Source organism: Carlito syrichta, unplaced genomic scaffold (assembly GCF_000164805.1).
Source record: "Carlito syrichta isolate Samal-C Ts95f unplaced genomic scaffold, Tarsius_syrichta-2.0.1 Scaffold316302, whole genome shotgun sequence".
Classification (NCBI taxonomy): Eukaryota; Metazoa; Chordata; class Mammalia; order Primates; family Tarsiidae; genus Carlito; species Carlito syrichta.
In genome coordinates, this window is record NW_007260398.1 from 1218392 (window position 1) to 1235588 (window position 17197).

At 42.6% G+C, this 17197-nt stretch overlaps 1 protein-coding gene across 2 annotated transcripts in view; it reads left to right on the forward strand.

Moving 5' to 3' along the window:
- The window catches only part of ATF1 (activating transcription factor 1), a 46342-nt gene extending 29360 nt beyond the window's left edge, over window positions 1–16982 (forward strand). For both annotated transcript variants that reach the window (XM_008074091.1, XM_021707011.1), the window contains 4 exons: window positions 4358–4488; window positions 7748–7930; window positions 8016–8175; window positions 15494–16982. In XM_008074091.1, coding sequence (XP_008072282.1) covers window positions 4358–4488; window positions 7748–7930; window positions 8016–8175; window positions 15494–15638 — 619 coding nt within the window. In that variant the 3' untranslated portion in view covers window positions 15639–16982. The remainder of the gene's footprint in view (window positions 1–4357; window positions 4489–7747; window positions 7931–8015; window positions 8176–15493) is intronic.
- The last annotated feature ends 215 nt before the right edge of the window (window positions 16983–17197 follow it).

Below are 17197 nucleotides of genomic sequence, written 5' to 3' on the forward strand. Positions count from 1 at the left end.
ATCCCCTCACCTCGGCCTCCCAAAGGCGTGGGATTACAGGCTGAGCCACCGAGCCTGGCTTAATCCTAGCACTTTAGGAGGCCGAGGTGAGAGGATTGCCTGAGCCTACGCGTTCAAGACCAGCCTGGGCAACTTGTGAGACCTCATCTCTACAATAAATAAAAAAAATTAACCAGATGGCACACGCCTGTTTCCAGCTACTTGGAAGGCTGAGGCAGAAGAATCGCCTGAGCCCAGCAGGTTGAGGCTATGGTGGTTGTGAGCGTGCCACTGCACTCCAGCCTGGGTGACAGAGTCAGACTCCAACTCAAAAAAAGAAAAAGAAACTTAGGGGAAAAAGTAAAATAAGCCCAAAGCAAGCAGAAGAAAGGAAATAATAAAGAGTAGACATCAATGAAATGGAAAAGAGAAAGCTAATATAACTCAAAGCTGATTCTTGGGAGAAAAAAAGTCAATAAAACTGATAATCCCCCAGGAAGACAGAAGGAGGTGACAGAGAGAGAGTAGATAGTAGATGAGGTTAGGGAGGCAGGAAGGACAGGTCATGGCCTTGTAGGGCATTGCAGTCACCTTAGAGAGACAGGGAACCATGCAGATGAATGGCATGATGTGACTGACGTTTTAGAAAGAGGACTGATTGCTGTGTGGAGAATAGACTGCTACAAGGCAAGAGTAGACCAGAGAGACCACAGAGGCTCCTGGGACTGTCCATTCAAGAGGTGGGGATGGCCTGGACTGCAGAGGTGGAGGTGATGAGGGTGCACGATCTGGGTTATTTTGAGTCAGAGCCTCACTGTGTCACTCAGGCAAGAGTACAGTGGCATGATAACAGCTCACTGCAGCCTTGACTTTCTAAGCTCAGGCAGTCTTCCACCTCAGTCTCCAGAACTGGAACTGCAGTCGTGTGCCACCATGCCCAGATAATTTTTTTATTTTATTTACCCTCTTGCCTCGGCCTTCCAAAGTGTTGAGATTACAGGTATGAGCCACTGTTCCCACCCAGTCTGGGTTTTTTTTTTAAGGTAGAGACAAGGATTTGCTTATGAATTGGATACAGGTTATAAAAAAGAAAAAGAATGACTTTAAAATGTTTAGTTGAAACTGGAAGAAGCTGAGCGTGGTAATTCACATTTGTAATACCAGAGCTTTGGGAAGCCAAGGTAAGAGAATCACTTGGGCCCAGGAGTTTGAGAGTGTCCTAGGCAACATAACGAGACCTCATCTCTACAAAAAAAAATCATCCAGACACGCACACCTGTAGTCCCAGCTACTTGGGAGGCTGAGGTGGAAGGATCGCCTGAGCTAGGAGGTTGAGGCTGACGTGAGCTGTGATCATACCACTGTGCTCCAGCCTCGGGTACAGAGTTATTTTTTTTTTTAAAAAGGAAGAATAGAGTTGATTTTTGTTTGTTTGTTTGTTTGAGTTAGAGTCTCACTTTGTCGACTAGGCTAGAGGGCAGTGGCATGCTCTTGGCCACCACAGCCTCAACCTGCTGGGCTCAGGTGATCCTTCTGCCTCAGCCTTTCAAGTAACTGGAACTATAGGCATGTGCCAACCACACTACGCCCAGCTAATTTTTAAAAAATTTATTGTAGAGATGAGGTCTTGCCAAGTTGCCCAGGCTGATCTTGAACCAGTGTGCTCAGGCAATCCCCAACCATGGCCTCCTAAAGTGCTGGGATTATAGGCGTGAGCCTCCATGCCCAGCCTGGAGTTGATGTTTACTAAAGTGGAAAGACTGCCAGGGGTGCAAGGACAGCTAACATTAGATTTTTCTACATGTAACTATCCAATTTTCCTAGCACCATTTGTGGAAATAGGGTGTCCTTTCCTTAATGTGTGTTTTTGTCTGCTTTGTCAAAGACAAGTTGGTTGTAGGTATTTGGGTGTATTTATAGATTCTCTATTCTGTTCCATTGATCCTTGTGTTTACTGTTGTACCAGTACCATGCTGTTTTGGTTCTACATCCTTGTAGTCAGGTCATGTGATCCCTCCAGCTCTGTTCTTTCTGCTTAAGATTGCTTTAGCTATTCTGGCTCTTCTTTGGTTCCATATGAATTTTAGAATTGTTTTTCTAATTCTGTAAAACATGATGTTGGTAGTTTGATAAGGATTGTACTACAATCCTCTCGCCTTCGCCTCCCAAAATGCTGGGATTTCAGGTGTGAGTCACCACACTGGACTTTGGATACCCTTTATTTCTTGCCTGGTTGTTCTAGTATGTAGGTGTTTTATTTTCTGTACTTTTCTTTATGCTCAAAATGTTTCATAATTGAAAATTGAAAAAGAAATGGGCCCAGCACACCACAGTCTCTGGCTGCATAACACTGTGGGCTGTTGCTCAGTGGATTCCAGAGCTTTGCCCCTCAGTCATGAGGGGCATCAGACGGGAATCTGAATCCAGAAGTTCTCTCCAGATGATTCTGATACCAAGTAGGTTTAGGAACCACCAGGACTACACACACACCTGAAGCAAATAGGACTGTGCCTCCCTTGGCCTCTGTGGAACTTCTGTTAATATAATCTGTGGTTGCATTAGCCCTTGGCAGGAAGACTGTCCTGAGAAAGGAGGCCTAACTGGAGAAGGACCATCAGTGCATTCCGGAGGAACGCATGCAGGCTCTGAAAGCGTCTGACCTGGAATAAGCACTGCAGAGGAGGACATGGATGTAGAGTTGGGAGTAGGCTACATTTCTTTTTGAGTCGGAATCTCACTCTGTCCCCCAGGCTGGAGGGCAGTGGCATGCTCACGGCCACCACAGCCTTGGCCTTCTGGGCTCAGGCAATCCTTCCTCCTCAGCCTTCCAAGTAGCTGGAACTACAGGCTCGCGCCACCATGCCTGGCTAATTTGTTGATGTATTGTAGAGATGAGGTCTCTTCATGTTGCCCAGACTGGTCTCAAACCCATGGCAATCCTCTCACCTTGGCCTCCGGATGTGCTGGGATTATAGGCGTGAGCCACACCTGGCCAGACTTCCATTTCTTTACCTTCACTGGGTGGAGCCTGCTTTGGACCCAAAGAGGGAAGGGCTCTAGTTGTTCCAGTAATGGGTTGGGTGCCTGATTCTGGGAAGTACAGGTTGTGAGGAATGTTAGGGAGGGCATTCCTCCCTGACCTGGGAGATTGGCATAGATAACTTGAAGGAACCTTTTAAGTCTAATGATTTTTTTCCCTTTGTGATTCTTTTTTTCTGTTGCTTTCACACAAATATCTCAGTTTTCTGATTTTTCTACAAATGAATGTGGAATTCCTTTTTTTTTTTTTTGAGTTGGATTCTCACTCTGTCGCCCAGGTTGGAGTGCAGTGGCATGATCACAGCCATGACCTGCTGGGTCTCACCATGTTGCCTAAGCCGGTCTTGAACTCCTGGGCTCAGGCAGTCATCTCTCCTCTGCCTTCCAAAGGGATTACAGCTTGAGCCACCACGTACAACTCCCCCCCCCCCTTTTTTGAGACAAGTTCTCTCTCAGATAGGAGTGAAGTGATAAGATCATACATAGTTCATTGCAGCCTCAAGCTCTTGAGCTCAAGCTATCCTCCTGCTTCAGCCTTCTGAGTTGCTAGGACCACAGGCATGTACCATCACACTCAACTATTTTTAAATTTTTTTGTAGAGATGGGATCTGTGTTGTCCAAGCTGGTCTAAAACTCCTGACCTCAGGCAATCCTCCTGCCTCAGCCTCCCAAAGTGCTGGGATTACAGGTGTGAGCCACTACACCTGGCTTTGTACGTGGAATTCTTAAGTAATTATTTATTTTTTCCTCCCTGAAACAGATAATACATATTGCTTACTTTTTTCCTTTATCCTAATTGTCCTTTGGAAGACCTTTTCAGCAAGGAAAACTTCTCCATCCCTTATTTCTGTTATAGTCCCATTTCACCAAGTCTGAGGGATCATATTTACCTCTTTTTATTAAAATAAGCAATTTTATTTATCATTGTGCTCTACATTTTATAGTAGTATTTCTAATGCTTCTTTCTGAAACCTGTTCTTAATGTCACTGACACTGTTTAGAAAATGAATAGTATCTTGTTAATTAAAACTATCCCACAACAGAGCCATCTCTCCTATGAGGGAAAGATGCATTTTTTGCCCCTACTAGGGCCTGTACATAGAAAGGCAATCTGTATTTGTTCAGTGTATCAGTGTCTTTTTTCAGGTAGTCATGAACAAACATGTCACCAGCCTAGAGCACATCATTGTAATAGTGCCAAGCAAAAGAATTCTTTGGAACAAGAGTTTGTGCCTAGTAAAATATTGCAGTTTTAACCTGAAATTGAAAAATGTTTAGCCACTTATTTTTGTAGGTCATTCACATTGCCAGCATTAAGACAGTTCTGCTTTTTTACAGAAAAATTTTGAAAGACCTGTCTTCTGAAGATACACGGGTCAGAAAAGGAGACGGGGAAAGCCCTGGAGTTTCTGCCGTCACGTCTATGTCTGTTCCGACTCCCATCTATCAGACCAGCAGCGGACAGTACAGTATGTACAGGAGTCGTTCTGCATGATAGACACGCACAACAGACTTTTCCATGGAGAGAAGTCATGTTTGAAAGACTCTCGTGTGTCATACTTCAGTAGCGATGATTGTCTAGGGTAACGTGTGGAGCCAGGAATAACACAAAGTATTTTTCCAGCATTAGCTCATTTACTCTCTACAATTTTGTGAAGTAGGCAGTTATCAAGTTATGAGGGAATTGAGGTAAACCTCTCTTTTGGACACTATTCAATTATGTTCATCACCTTAATTCCAGTGTAAATTACTATTTGGGTTAATTATATAATGAAAGATTAATCATGCATGTTGAATTTTCAGTTTGAGGTTAAGAAAGTTTGGCTTAAGCCGGGCTCGGTGGCTCAGCCTGTAATCCCGTGCCTTTGGGAGCCTGAGGTGAGTGGACTGCCTGAGCCCACGGGTTCGAGACCCGCCTGGGTAACTTGGCGAGACCTCATCTCTTCAATAAATCAAAAATGAGCTGGGCATGGTAGCGCGTGCCTGTACTTCCAGCTACTTGGAAGCCTGAGGCGGAAGGATCGCCGGAGCCCAGCAGGTCAAGGCTGCGGTGGCCAGGAGCAGCCACTGCACTCCAGTCTGGGTGACAGAGTGAGACTCCAACTCAAAAAAAAAAGAAAGAAAGTTTGGCTTAGAAAGAAAGAGAATTCATACCGTTTTATAATGTGACTTACAGCATCCCCACCATAAATAATCAGGAACTGATCAACTTTAATACATCACTAAATCTCTACTCTAAAAGTGTTGTTAAAAAGATGAGTCAGTACATAGAACAACATGAGTATCTTGGCCAGGTATGGTGGCTCATGCCTATAATCCCAGCCCATTCGGAGGCCAAGGAGGGAGGATTGCTTGAGCCCAGAAGTTGAGATCAGCATGGGCAACATAAGGAGATATCTCTACAAAAAATAAAAAAATTAGCCAGGCATTATGGCAGCTTACCATCGCCTCAACCCTCTGAGCTCAGGTGATCCTTCCACCTCTGTCTACTCGGGAGACTGAGGTGGAAGGATCACCTGTGCCCAGGGAGTTGAGGCTATGGTGAGCTATGATGGTGCTATTGTACTCCAGCCTGGGCAACAGAGTGAGACCCTGACTCACAAAAAAAAAGAATTACAAAAAGAGAATGACCATCTACTGGTATATAGAATCCCATCTGCAAGCTAAGTAAAGTTATAAAGGAACCAATTATGGCTTTTGAGAGGAAAACTTATAGTCAGGAGACAGAGTGATAGAAAATGAAATGCCTACCACAAGTAGAAATGCATATATCCTCACTAATGTTCAACAGCAGTCTATAGATTAGTAACCTGTGTTTAGGTTAACACTTAGTTTTTTTTCCTAATAAATTGGTAAATGAGGTCTGTTGGTTTATTAAAATTATATTTAGCAAAACTAACAAAGTAATGAATTAATCCTCTTTATATTTTCAAGTTCAATTTTTTTTATTTTTAATTTTTTTATTTTTGAGTCTCAGAGCCTCACTGTCACCCAGGCTTGAGTGCAGTGGCAAACTGACGACCACCGCAGCCTCAACCTGCTGGGTTCAGGTGATCCTTTCGCCTCAGCCTTCCAAGAAGCTGGAACAACAGGCACAAACCACCACACCCTGTTAATTTTTTTTTGAGTTGGAGTCTCATTGTGTTGCTCAGTCTGGAGTGTGGTGGCTCACTCACGGCCACCGCAGCCTCAACCTACTGGGCTCAGGTGATCCTTCCACCTCAACCTTCCAAGCAACTGTAACTACAGGCACGCGCCACCATGCCCAGCTAATTTTTTTATCTTATTGTAGAGATGAGGTCCCGTCAGATTGACCAAACCTGTGAGTTCAGACAATCCTGTGAGTTCAGGCAATCCTCTCACCTTTGCTTCCAAAGTGCTGAGATTATAGGCATGAGCCACTGCACCCAGCTTTAATCTTTTGATTTATTATAGAGAAGAGGTCTCATCAAGTTGCCCAAGCTGGTTTTGAACCCCTGGACTCAGGCAATCCTCGCCTCAGCCTCCCAAAGTGCTGGGATTGCAGGCTTGAGCCACCGCGCTCAGCCTAAAAATTTTATTTTTTAATTAAAACACACATATACATGTATTTTTGGCTTCCTGGTAGCCAAAGTTTAAAAGAAAAGGTTGCATAACTGTAATCTGAAAAAAGGGTACACAGGTGAGGCATTAAGTTCTGAAGGGGATGTATTACATGGGGAAATTGTAAAAGTCTCGGATGTTTTCCATTGGGTTATGCCTCATGGGCATTTCATTTACCAGAGAGGTCAAAACAGTATAATTCAGTGTAAAAATGTACAGAGCTAAGTGATCTCTATGGTAGCTTCTGGTGACAGCTTTGTTGGTGATTGTTTTACTAGGAAATGAGTGAAGAAGTGACATTTCTTAAATATCCCTTAAATAAATAGCATTTAATAGTGGTGCCCATAGAAAGTGGAAGTATGAAAAAGACTTATTTTCCCATTATATAACCTTTTTTTCTATTTGAACTTTTTCCATAGGTACCAGTATGTATTTAAAAATATTTAAGTTATAATTTTTTAATGCTTTTGAATAAACAGTGCAATGTTTATGTTTCCCTCTTTTTATTTTTATTATTTTTATTTTTTTTTTTTTTGAGTTGGAGTTTCACTCTGTCACCCAGACTGGATGGAGTGCAGTGGCCGCTCCCGGTCACTGCATCCTTGACCTGCTGGACTCTGGCGATCCTTCCGCCTCAGCCTTCCAAATAGCTGGAACTACAGGCGCACGCTACCACGCCCGGCTAATTTTTGATTTATTGTAGAGATGAGGTCTTGCCAAGTTGCCTCGGCGGGTCTCAAACCCGCGGGCTCAGGCAATCCACTCACCTCAGCCTCCCAAAGTGCTGGGATTACAGGCTGAGCCACCAAGCCCGGCTATTTTTTTTGTTTAAAGCTACCTAACAGTGCCCTCCTAATACCCCAGAATTGCTGTGATGACATTTGGCATCCAAATGTGCTATTTTTGACACATTTATCATTTATATTGTCCATTTTGAGACTAAATTGAAGGTAGTGTGTCTAAGTTATAAAATTGTATAAACACATGCTGTTTACTTCTTTTACATATGGTTGACCAAAAGTAGTCAATGGTTATTAAGTAGACCTATGTTCAGACCTATTTGAATAGCGTTTATAGTTTTTTGTCACTTTTTGAATTAGTTTATTGTATAGCCTTACAGTACCTATTTTCTCTCTTTGATTAAAGTTGCCATTGCCCCGAATGGAGCCTTACAGTTGGCCAGTCCAGGCGCAGATGGAGTACAGGGTCTTCAGACATTAACTATGACCAATTCAGGCAGTACTCAGCAAGGTACAACTATTCTCCAGTATGCACAGACCTCTGATGGACAGCAAATACTCGTGCCCAGCAATCAGGTGGTTGTACAGAGTAAGTATTCTTTCCTTTCTATAGAAAGTGTCCCAAAGTACTTTCAGAGACACTTATCAACTAACTCACTCTGTTGACCACCCAGCTGCATCGGGAGACATGCAGACATATCAGATCCGAACCACACCTTCAGCTACTTCTCTGCCACAAACTGTGGTGATGACATCTCCTGTGACTCTCACCTCTCAGACAACTAAGACAGATGACCCTCAATTGAAGAGAGAAATAAGGTTAATGAAAAACAGGTAGGTAGTAAAATCATACTGTCAGAATGAATAATGTTTTTACAAATCTTAAAACATAACCAGATGTCAGCCAGGTACAGTGTCTCACGTCTGTAATCCCAATACTTTGAGAGGCCAAAGTGGGAGAGTTGCTAGGGCTTAGGTGTTTGAGGCCAGCCTGGACTACATAGCAAGACCTCATCTCTCCAAAATGCTGAAAATTAGCCGGGCATGGGGGTATGCGCCCATAGTCCCAGCTACTCGGGAAGCTGAGATGGAAGGATCTCCTGAGCCCAGGAGGTTGAGGTTGCAGTGCGCCCTGATCGTGCCACTGCACTCTAGCCAGAACAGCAGAGCCTCACTCTGACTCAAAAAAAAATGCCATAACCAGATGTTAATTGGAATTGTGTACAGTCACGCACTGCATGATGACGTCTAAGTCATGATGGATTGTGGATATGGCAGTGGTCCCATAGGATTACAGTGGAGCTGAGAGAAATTCCTTTGTAATGTCATAGTGCAACACATCCCTCACATTAGGGCTGATGCTGATCGTGTCAAAGTATAGCACGTGCAATTATAGTACATGATACTTGATCATGATAAAGCTTAGATGACTATTTTACTGGTTTATATGTTTACTATTCTTTTATATTTTAGAGTATACTCCTCCTACTTATAAAAAAAGTTAACTGGCCGGGCTAGGTGGCTCAGCCTGTAATCCTGAGCCTTTGGGAGGCTGAGGTGATTGGATTGCCTGAGCCTGAGGGTTCGAGACCCACCTGGGCAGCGAGACCTCGTCTCTACAATAAAATCAAAAAATCAGCCAGGTGTGGTAGCGCATGCCTGTAATTCTGGCTACTTGGAAGGCTGAGGCGGAAGGATTACCAGAGCCCAGCAGGTGGAGGCTGTGGTGACCAGGAGTGGCCACTGCACTCCAGTCTGGGTGACAGAGTGAGACTACAACTCAAAAAAAAAAAAAAAGTTAACTGTAAAACAGCCTCAGGCATGTCCTTCAGGAGGTGTTCTGAGGAAGGCACTGTTGCCACAGGAGATGACAGCTCCATGCATGTTTTTGCCCCTGAAGACCTTCCAGTGGAACAAGACATGGAGGTGAAAGACAGTGATAATTGATGATTCTGACCCTGTGTAGACCTCAGCTGTTGTGTGTGTTTCTATCATAGTTTTTAATTAAAAAAGTTTAACAAGTAAAACTGTAAATTTAAAAATAAGTGGGACAACCACTTTGGAAAACTATGGAGATTTCTTTAAAAATTAAAAATAGAATTACCACTTGATCCAGCAGTCCCAGTAGTGAGTATCTACTCAAAGGAAAACATATCGAGGGGGGATACTTGCGCTGGCATGTTTTTTAAATACGTGTATATTTTTTATTTGAGTAGAGATGGAGTCTCACTATGTTGCCCAGGCTGGTCTCGAACTTCTGCCCTCAAGCAGTCCTGCCTTGGCCTCTCAAAGTACACATTACAGGTGTGAGCCACTGTCTGCCCAGCCTTGCACTGGCATGTTTATTGCAGTAATATTCACTCATCCTAACTAAGATATGGAATCAACTTAAGAGACATCAACAGATGAATGGATACAGAAAATGTGGTATATATACACAATGGAGTACTATTCAGACATAAAAAACAGTGTGTTCATATCATTTGCAGCAACTTGGGTGGAACTGGAGGTTATTATCTTATGTGAAGCAAGCAGGGCACAGAAAGACAAATACTACATTTTCTCACATCTGGGAGCTAAAAAAATGTGATCACATGGAGGTAGAGAGTGGAGTAATAGATAACAGAGACTGGGAAGGATGTAGGGTAATGAAGAGAAGTGGGTTACAAGCGTACACAGTAAGGTAAAAGGAATAAATGTAATGTTTGATACAGAGTAGAATGACTAGACTTAACAAACGTATTGTGCTCTGGTGATGTCACCCTGAATACCCTGACTTGATTGCTACACATTGTATATGTTTAGCAAATGTTCTCATGTACCCTATAAATATGCACAAATTAGCCAGGCGTGGTGGCCCGCAGTTGTAGCCACAGCTACTCAGGAGGCTGAGATGGAAGGATCGCCTGAGCCCAGGAGGTCAAGGCTCCAATGAGCCATGAGTGTCACCCCACTCCAACCTGGGTGACAGAGTAAGACTCCAACTCAAAAAAGAAATTAACATTTTATATTAAAATGTCTTCATTGAAGAGCATTATCTTTTAGTTTTTTTTAAGAGACAGAGTCTACTGGGCGTGGTGGCTCACACCTGTAATCCCAGCACTTTGGGAGGCCAAGGCAAGAGGATTGCCTGAGCCCAGAGGTTTGAGACCAACCTGGGCAATTTGGTGAGACCACGTCTCTACAATAAATCTACTTGGAAGTCTGAGGTGCAAGAATCACTTGAGCCCAGCAGTTTGAGACTGCGGTGGTTGTAAGCATGCCACTGCACTCCAGCCTGGGCAACAGAGTGAGACTGACTCAAAAAAAGCGAGGGGAGGAGTCTCACTCTGTTGTCCAGCCTGGAGTGTTGTGGTGTGTTCCTAGGTCACTGCAGGTGAACTCCTGGGCTCTAGTGATCCTGCTGCCTGAAACTCCAAAGTGACTGGGACTACTTAGAAAAATAAAGTTTAAAACTCATTCAAGCTGGGCTCGGTGGCTCAGCCTGTAATCCCACGCCTTTGGGAGGCTGAGGTGAGTGGATTGCCTGAGCCCGCAGGTTCGAGACCTGCCTGGGCAGCGAGATCTCATCTTTACAATAAATCAAAAAATCATCTAGGCGTGGTAGGGCATGCCTGTAATTCCGGCTACTTGGAAGGCTGAGGCGGAAGGATTGCTGGAGCCCAGCAGGCGAGGCTGCGGTGGCTGGAAGCGGCCACTGAACTCCAGTCTGGGCAACCGAGTGAGACTCCAACTCAAAAAAAAAAAGAAAAGAACGTTAAAACAACTGGGTGTGGTAGCTCACACTTGTAAACCCAGTACTTTGGGAGGCCAAGATGGTAGGATTCCATGAAACCAGGAATTTGAGACTGCAAAGAGCTATGAACATGCCAACTACACCCCAGCCTAGGCAACACACCCAAACCCTGTCTCTTAAAAAAAAAAATACACAAACACAGACACAGATACAGGACTAATATATATAATGAACAAAGTTCTTTGAAATTACTGGAAAGACAGCCTAATTGAAAAATGGACAAGGGTCTGGATAGGCAGTTTATAGATGAACAAATTCAAAATCCCAGTAAACTTTTGAAAAGATGTTCAGTTTCATAATCGTTGGGGAAATTAGTTAACAGTGAGTTGTCAACCAGGTACAGTGGCTCATGCCTGTAATCCCAGCATTTTGGTAGGTCGGGGCTGTGGTGAGCCGTGATTGTGCCACTGCACTTCAGCCTAGGCAACAGAGTGAGACTCTGACTCAAAAAACAAACAAAAAATGAGCTGTCACATGGTAAAAGTTAAAAAGTGATAATACCAGCTGTCGTTGGGCATGTAGGAAAGGGCACTTCACAGACATAACTGAGGGGGGATATAGGTGTTATGTATCGATTTGATCCAGTAGTTCCACTTGTGTATGACAAAAGACAGTATGGACAAGCAAAGACAAGTCTCTTAAATGTGAAAAGTATTTGCAGCATTGTATATAAAGAGAGAATGATAGGCTATATAGAGACAAATCAAGGAAATGTAAATTAAAAGTGTGGAGAGGTAATCTTAAAATTTTCATAACATGAAGTACTAGAGAAAGTGAAGAGAAGGCAGGTACTCTCCTGTACTGATGATGGAAGTGCAAATTGGTACAGGCACTCTGGAGGACAATTTGGTAGCATCTCTTGATTTTAAATAAATGCAGTTTGTGATCCTGCAAGAAATACATGTGACAAGGGGCATTTTAAGAATGTTTACTAGGGCCGGGCACGGTGGCTCAGGCCTATAATCCCAGCGCTTTGGGAGGCCAAGATGAGAGGATTGCCTGAGCCCAAAGGTTTCAGACCAGCCTGGGCAAACTTGGGGAGACCTCGTCTCTACAATAAATCAAAAAAATTAGCCAACCATGGTAGCTTGCACCTGTAGTTCTAGCTACTTGGGTGGCTGAAGCGGAAGGATTGCCTGAGCCCTAGAGGTCGAGGCTGCGGTCGCTAGGAGTGAGCCACTGCACTCTAGCCTGGATGACAGAGTGAGACTCTGACTTGGAAAACAAACATTGAGGAAAGGACATTATGTTTAATAAATGGTGCTGGGAAAACTGGCTAACAATGTAAGAAGAATGAAGCTGGGCCGCTTCCTCTCATCATCTACAAAAATTAACTCAAGGTAGATTAATAACCTAAGCATAAGGCCTTGAACCATAAAAATCCCAAAAGAGGCCGGGCTCAGTGGCTCAGCCTGTAATCCCAGCGCTTTGGGAGGCTGAGGTGAGTGGATTGCCTGAGCCCGTGGGTTCGATACCCGCCTGGGCAACTTGGCGAGACCTCATCTCTACAATAAATAAAAAAATTAGCCGGGCATGGTAATGTGTGCCTGTAGTTGCAGCTACTTGGAAGGTTGAGGCGGAAGGATTGCCGGAGCCCAGCAGGTGAGGCTGTGGTGGCCAGGAGCGGGCACCGCACTCCAGTCTGGGCAACAGTGTGAGACTCCAACTCAAAAAAAAAAATCCCAGAAGAAAACTTAGGGAACACTCTTTGGGACATGGGCCTAGATGATGAATTCATGTCCAAGTCCTCCAAAGCAAATGCAACAAAAACCAAAATTGACAAGTGAGACCTACTTAAATTAAAGAGCTTCTGGACAGCAAAAGAAACCATCAACACAGTAAATAGACAACCTACAGAATAGGAGAAAATACTTGGAAACTATTCATCCAACAAAGGCCTAATATCCAGAATCTATAAGGAACTCACATGAATCGACAGGCAAAAAACAACCCCTTGAAAAAGTTGGCAAAGGACGTGAACAGACACTTCTCAAAGGAAGACATTCAAGTGGCCAACAAACATATGAAAAAGTGCTTAGTGTCACTGGTCATCAGAGAAATATAAATCAAAACCACAAGATACCATCTCACACCAGTCAAAACGACTATTACTAAAAAGGCAAAAAACAGCAGACGTTGGTGAGGTTGTAAAGAAAGGGGAACTTATGCAGTGTTGTTTGGTCTAGTTTAGACCCTGTGGAAAGCGTTTGGAGACATCTCAAAGTACAGATAGGCCAGGCACGGTGGCTCAGCCTGTAATCCCAGCACTTTGGGAGGCTGAGGTAAGAGGATTGTCTGAGTCTGGGGGTTCGAGACCAGCCTGGGCAACTTGGTGAGACCTCATCTCTACAATAGATCACAAAAATACTAGCCAGGTGTGGTGACTTGCATCTGTAGTTCAGCTACTGGAAGGCTGAAGCAGAAGGATCGCCTGAGCCCAGCAGGTCGAGGCTGCAGTGGCCATGAGTGTGCCACGGCACTCCAGCCTGGGCGACAGAGTGAGACTCTAACTTTAAAAAAAAAAAAAAAAAAAAAGAGCCGGGCTCGCTGGCTCAGCCTGTAATCCCACGCCTTTGGGAGGCTGAGGTGAGTGGATTGCCTGAGCCCACCGGTTCAAGACCCGCCTGGGCAGGCGAGACTCTCATCTCTACAATAAATCAAAAATTAGCTGGGCGTGGTAGTGCACGCCTGTAATTCCAGCTACTCAGAAGGCTGAGGCGGAAGGATCGCCGGAGGGCTATATACCCAACAGAGCATAAACTGTTCCACCAACATATGTTTACTGTGGCACAATTCACAATGGCAAAAATATGGAACCAACCTAGGTGCCCATCAGTAGGGGACTGGATAAAGGAGGCGTGGTACGTACACACCAGGCAATACTGTGCAGCCGTAAGGAAGAATGAAATCATGTCCTTTGCAGCAAAGTGGATACAGCTAGAGGCCATTATTCTGTGCAAATTAACACAGAAACAAAAAGCAAATAAGCCGGACTCGGTGGCTCAGCCTGTAATCCCGCGCCTTGGGAGGCTGAGGTGAGTGGATTGCCTAAGCCCGCGGGTTCGAGACCTGCCTAGGCAACTTGGCGAGACCTCATCTCCACAATAAATTAAAAAATCAGCCGGGCGTGGTAGCACATGCCTGTAATTCTGGCTACTCGGAAGGCTGAGGTGGAAGGATCGCCGGAGCCCAGCAGGTCAAGGCTGCGGTGGCTGGGAGCGCCCACTGCACTCCAGTCTGGGTGATAGAGTGAGACTCTAACTCAAAAAAAAAAAAAAGCAAATAAACACATGTTCTCACTTAGAGGGGAACTCAACACTGGGTACACACGGGGCATAAAGATGGGAACAACAGACACTGGGGACTCCTAAAGGGTAGATAAGGGCTTAAAAAGCTACCCATTGGGTACCGTGCTTACCACCCAGGTGACAGGCTCAGTAGAAGCCCAGACCTCATCATCAGGCAACACACCTGGGTATCAGCCCTGCATATGTATCCCTTGAATATAAAATAAAATGTGTACTTACAAAAATGCATCATTCAAACTATGTGTAAAAAAAGTAAGTTGCAGATGTCTACATATGTAGTATAAAAATCTCAAAATAATACTTTATATTTTTATATGTGTATATAACTTATACATGCCTTCACATGAAAGTTCTAAGAAGACTTGCACAGAACTGAGTATTTGCTCAAACAGTTTGTAATTTGAACTTGATAAGTAAAAATAAAAGAAGCTGTGTGTCAGAAGTTAACCAGAGGACCCATGAGCTTTACTCTTGTAGTATTCATTGAAGAGAAATGAAACATGTCTACAAAAAGACTGACTCAAGAATATGCATAGCAACTAAGCCTAGAGACAGCCAAGAGATGGATACACAGATTGTGGTTATATTCATACAGTGGAACATACCCAACAGAGTAAAGGAACAACCTGCCTCGAGCAGCATGGATGAACCTCAGAAAGGTGCTGCAGTATAGGACACCAGACACAGCGTACATACTGTCTCATACTTGCTGTATGAAGTTTCAGAATAGGAAAAACTAATCTTTGGTGATACAGATCAGAACAGCACAGCAGTCGTTGGAAGAAGCCTGACCAGGAAGGGTATGCAGGAACTTTCTGGGGATGTGGAAGATTGTGTGTCTTGATAGAGATGTGAGTTGTACAGGTTTATACCTTTGTCAAAACAGACTGAACATACTCTTCCAATCTAAGTATTTGCTGTTTGTAGAGGATACCTTAATTTTCGAAATGATAGGGAAGAGCGATGGCCAGGGAAAATTACTGAAGTGCATTTACCATTGAAAGAACGTGAAGTTTTTTCTAACATTGTTTTTCATGCTTATATTTAGAGAAGCTGCTCGAGAATGTCGCAGAAAGAAGAAAGAATATGTGAAATGCCTGGAAAATCGAGTTGCAGTCCTGGAAAACCAAAATAAAACTCTAATAGAAGAGTTAAAAACTTTGAAGGATCTATATTCCAATAAAAGTGTTTGATTCTTAAAAAAGAAAATATTTTTGTGAACTTGCATAAAAATTAAATGGATTTCTTTGTGGTGGCGTTTTGTAAGTTAAAAGGTCAAAAGTGAAGCTTTTTATTTAGGCTTTTGCAACTCAAGGATAAATATCTTATGCAAGATTCCAGTGACATGACACAGCGGAACATGACCTCGAGGAAATATTGGCACAACTGGAAGCCTTGTTATAATTGAATATATTCAAGAAGTGAGATGTGGACTCGTGGCAGTTTGAATTTTCTAAATAATAGCTGTCAATCCAAGATGACAGATAAGATGAAATTTGATAAATCAGATTTTAAAAAATAAATCTGTTTACCCTATAGGTTTGCATTTCTGTTTTCTGAAATTTAACCTTTTTTAGTTATATATATGTGTGTGTGTGTGTATTTTGTTTCTGCCAGTAAATTCTAAATTACAAATGTAAAAGAAAACTTAATACGTTGCTAAATATATAAATTATGTGCTCTGATTATGTATACTTGTTTTATTGTCAAGTCTTTTAAGTTAGTTTGTTGGAATTGAGAGGACTTTCGAGACTGGGTTAATTATTTTTGAAGTCCTGCCCTAAAAGGCATCCAAGGTACATGAATGAAATATGGAAATTGTATAACTTTTTTTTATCAGAATGGAAAGAGAACTGTTTAAAAGTTTGACACTTTTAAATGGTGTGACTTTTACTTACCCTGGTAATGGTGATTTTCTACAAATGTATAATTGTTTTTTGATTCTACATTCTGTATGCAGTTGGATATCCATTACTTATTCTATTGTGCTTTAATAGAATGGAATGTTTACAGGCCCTTCAAATGTTATTTTTAGAAAAACTTCTAAGATGCATACCAAAGTTTTTCCAAGGAGATTTTATAATCAATTTAATGTAACTTGTTTTAGAATGAGATTCTAAAATAGTACAGTTGTTAAGGCAGTTTTATGTTAGAGACTATTTTGTAATGGAGCGAAAGGTACCTTTATAAGAAAAGTGACCGCCAATATATTTTTATAGCTAATCTTTATAAATTCTAATGTTGAGTTTTTAATGATTATTTTAAATGTTTATATAGTTGTTTAGTAAAAAAATTTTTGCATCGCAATATATCATTTTTATATTATGGAAAGAAAGTTTTCAGATTGGCTAATATTTGAATTGTAAATTTTGTATGCAGTTTATCCAAAATTCAGAAATAATGTCAGTACACCAGTGTTCAACCTCTGTATTCCAACTTGTATTCAATTTGAAATTGTACTGCAAAACTGTTGTGTGCTTCTTATACAATATGTATCATATTGTCCATGAAATTAAAGGACATTTGATAAAATTAAATTTGCTTAATGTGAAATATAATGCTTGATATATGAATGATAAGCTTGCTGATTCTGTTAATTATCCTAACTGTAGTGCTATGTGGAAATCTTTAACTGAAAAATTTGTGGTTGACCCTCCTGATACTTTAAAAGGTCTTTTAGAATGGGACTCTGGGCCAGGTTCAGTGACTCACGCCTGTAATCCCAGCGCTCTGGGAGGTGGAGGAGGGAAGA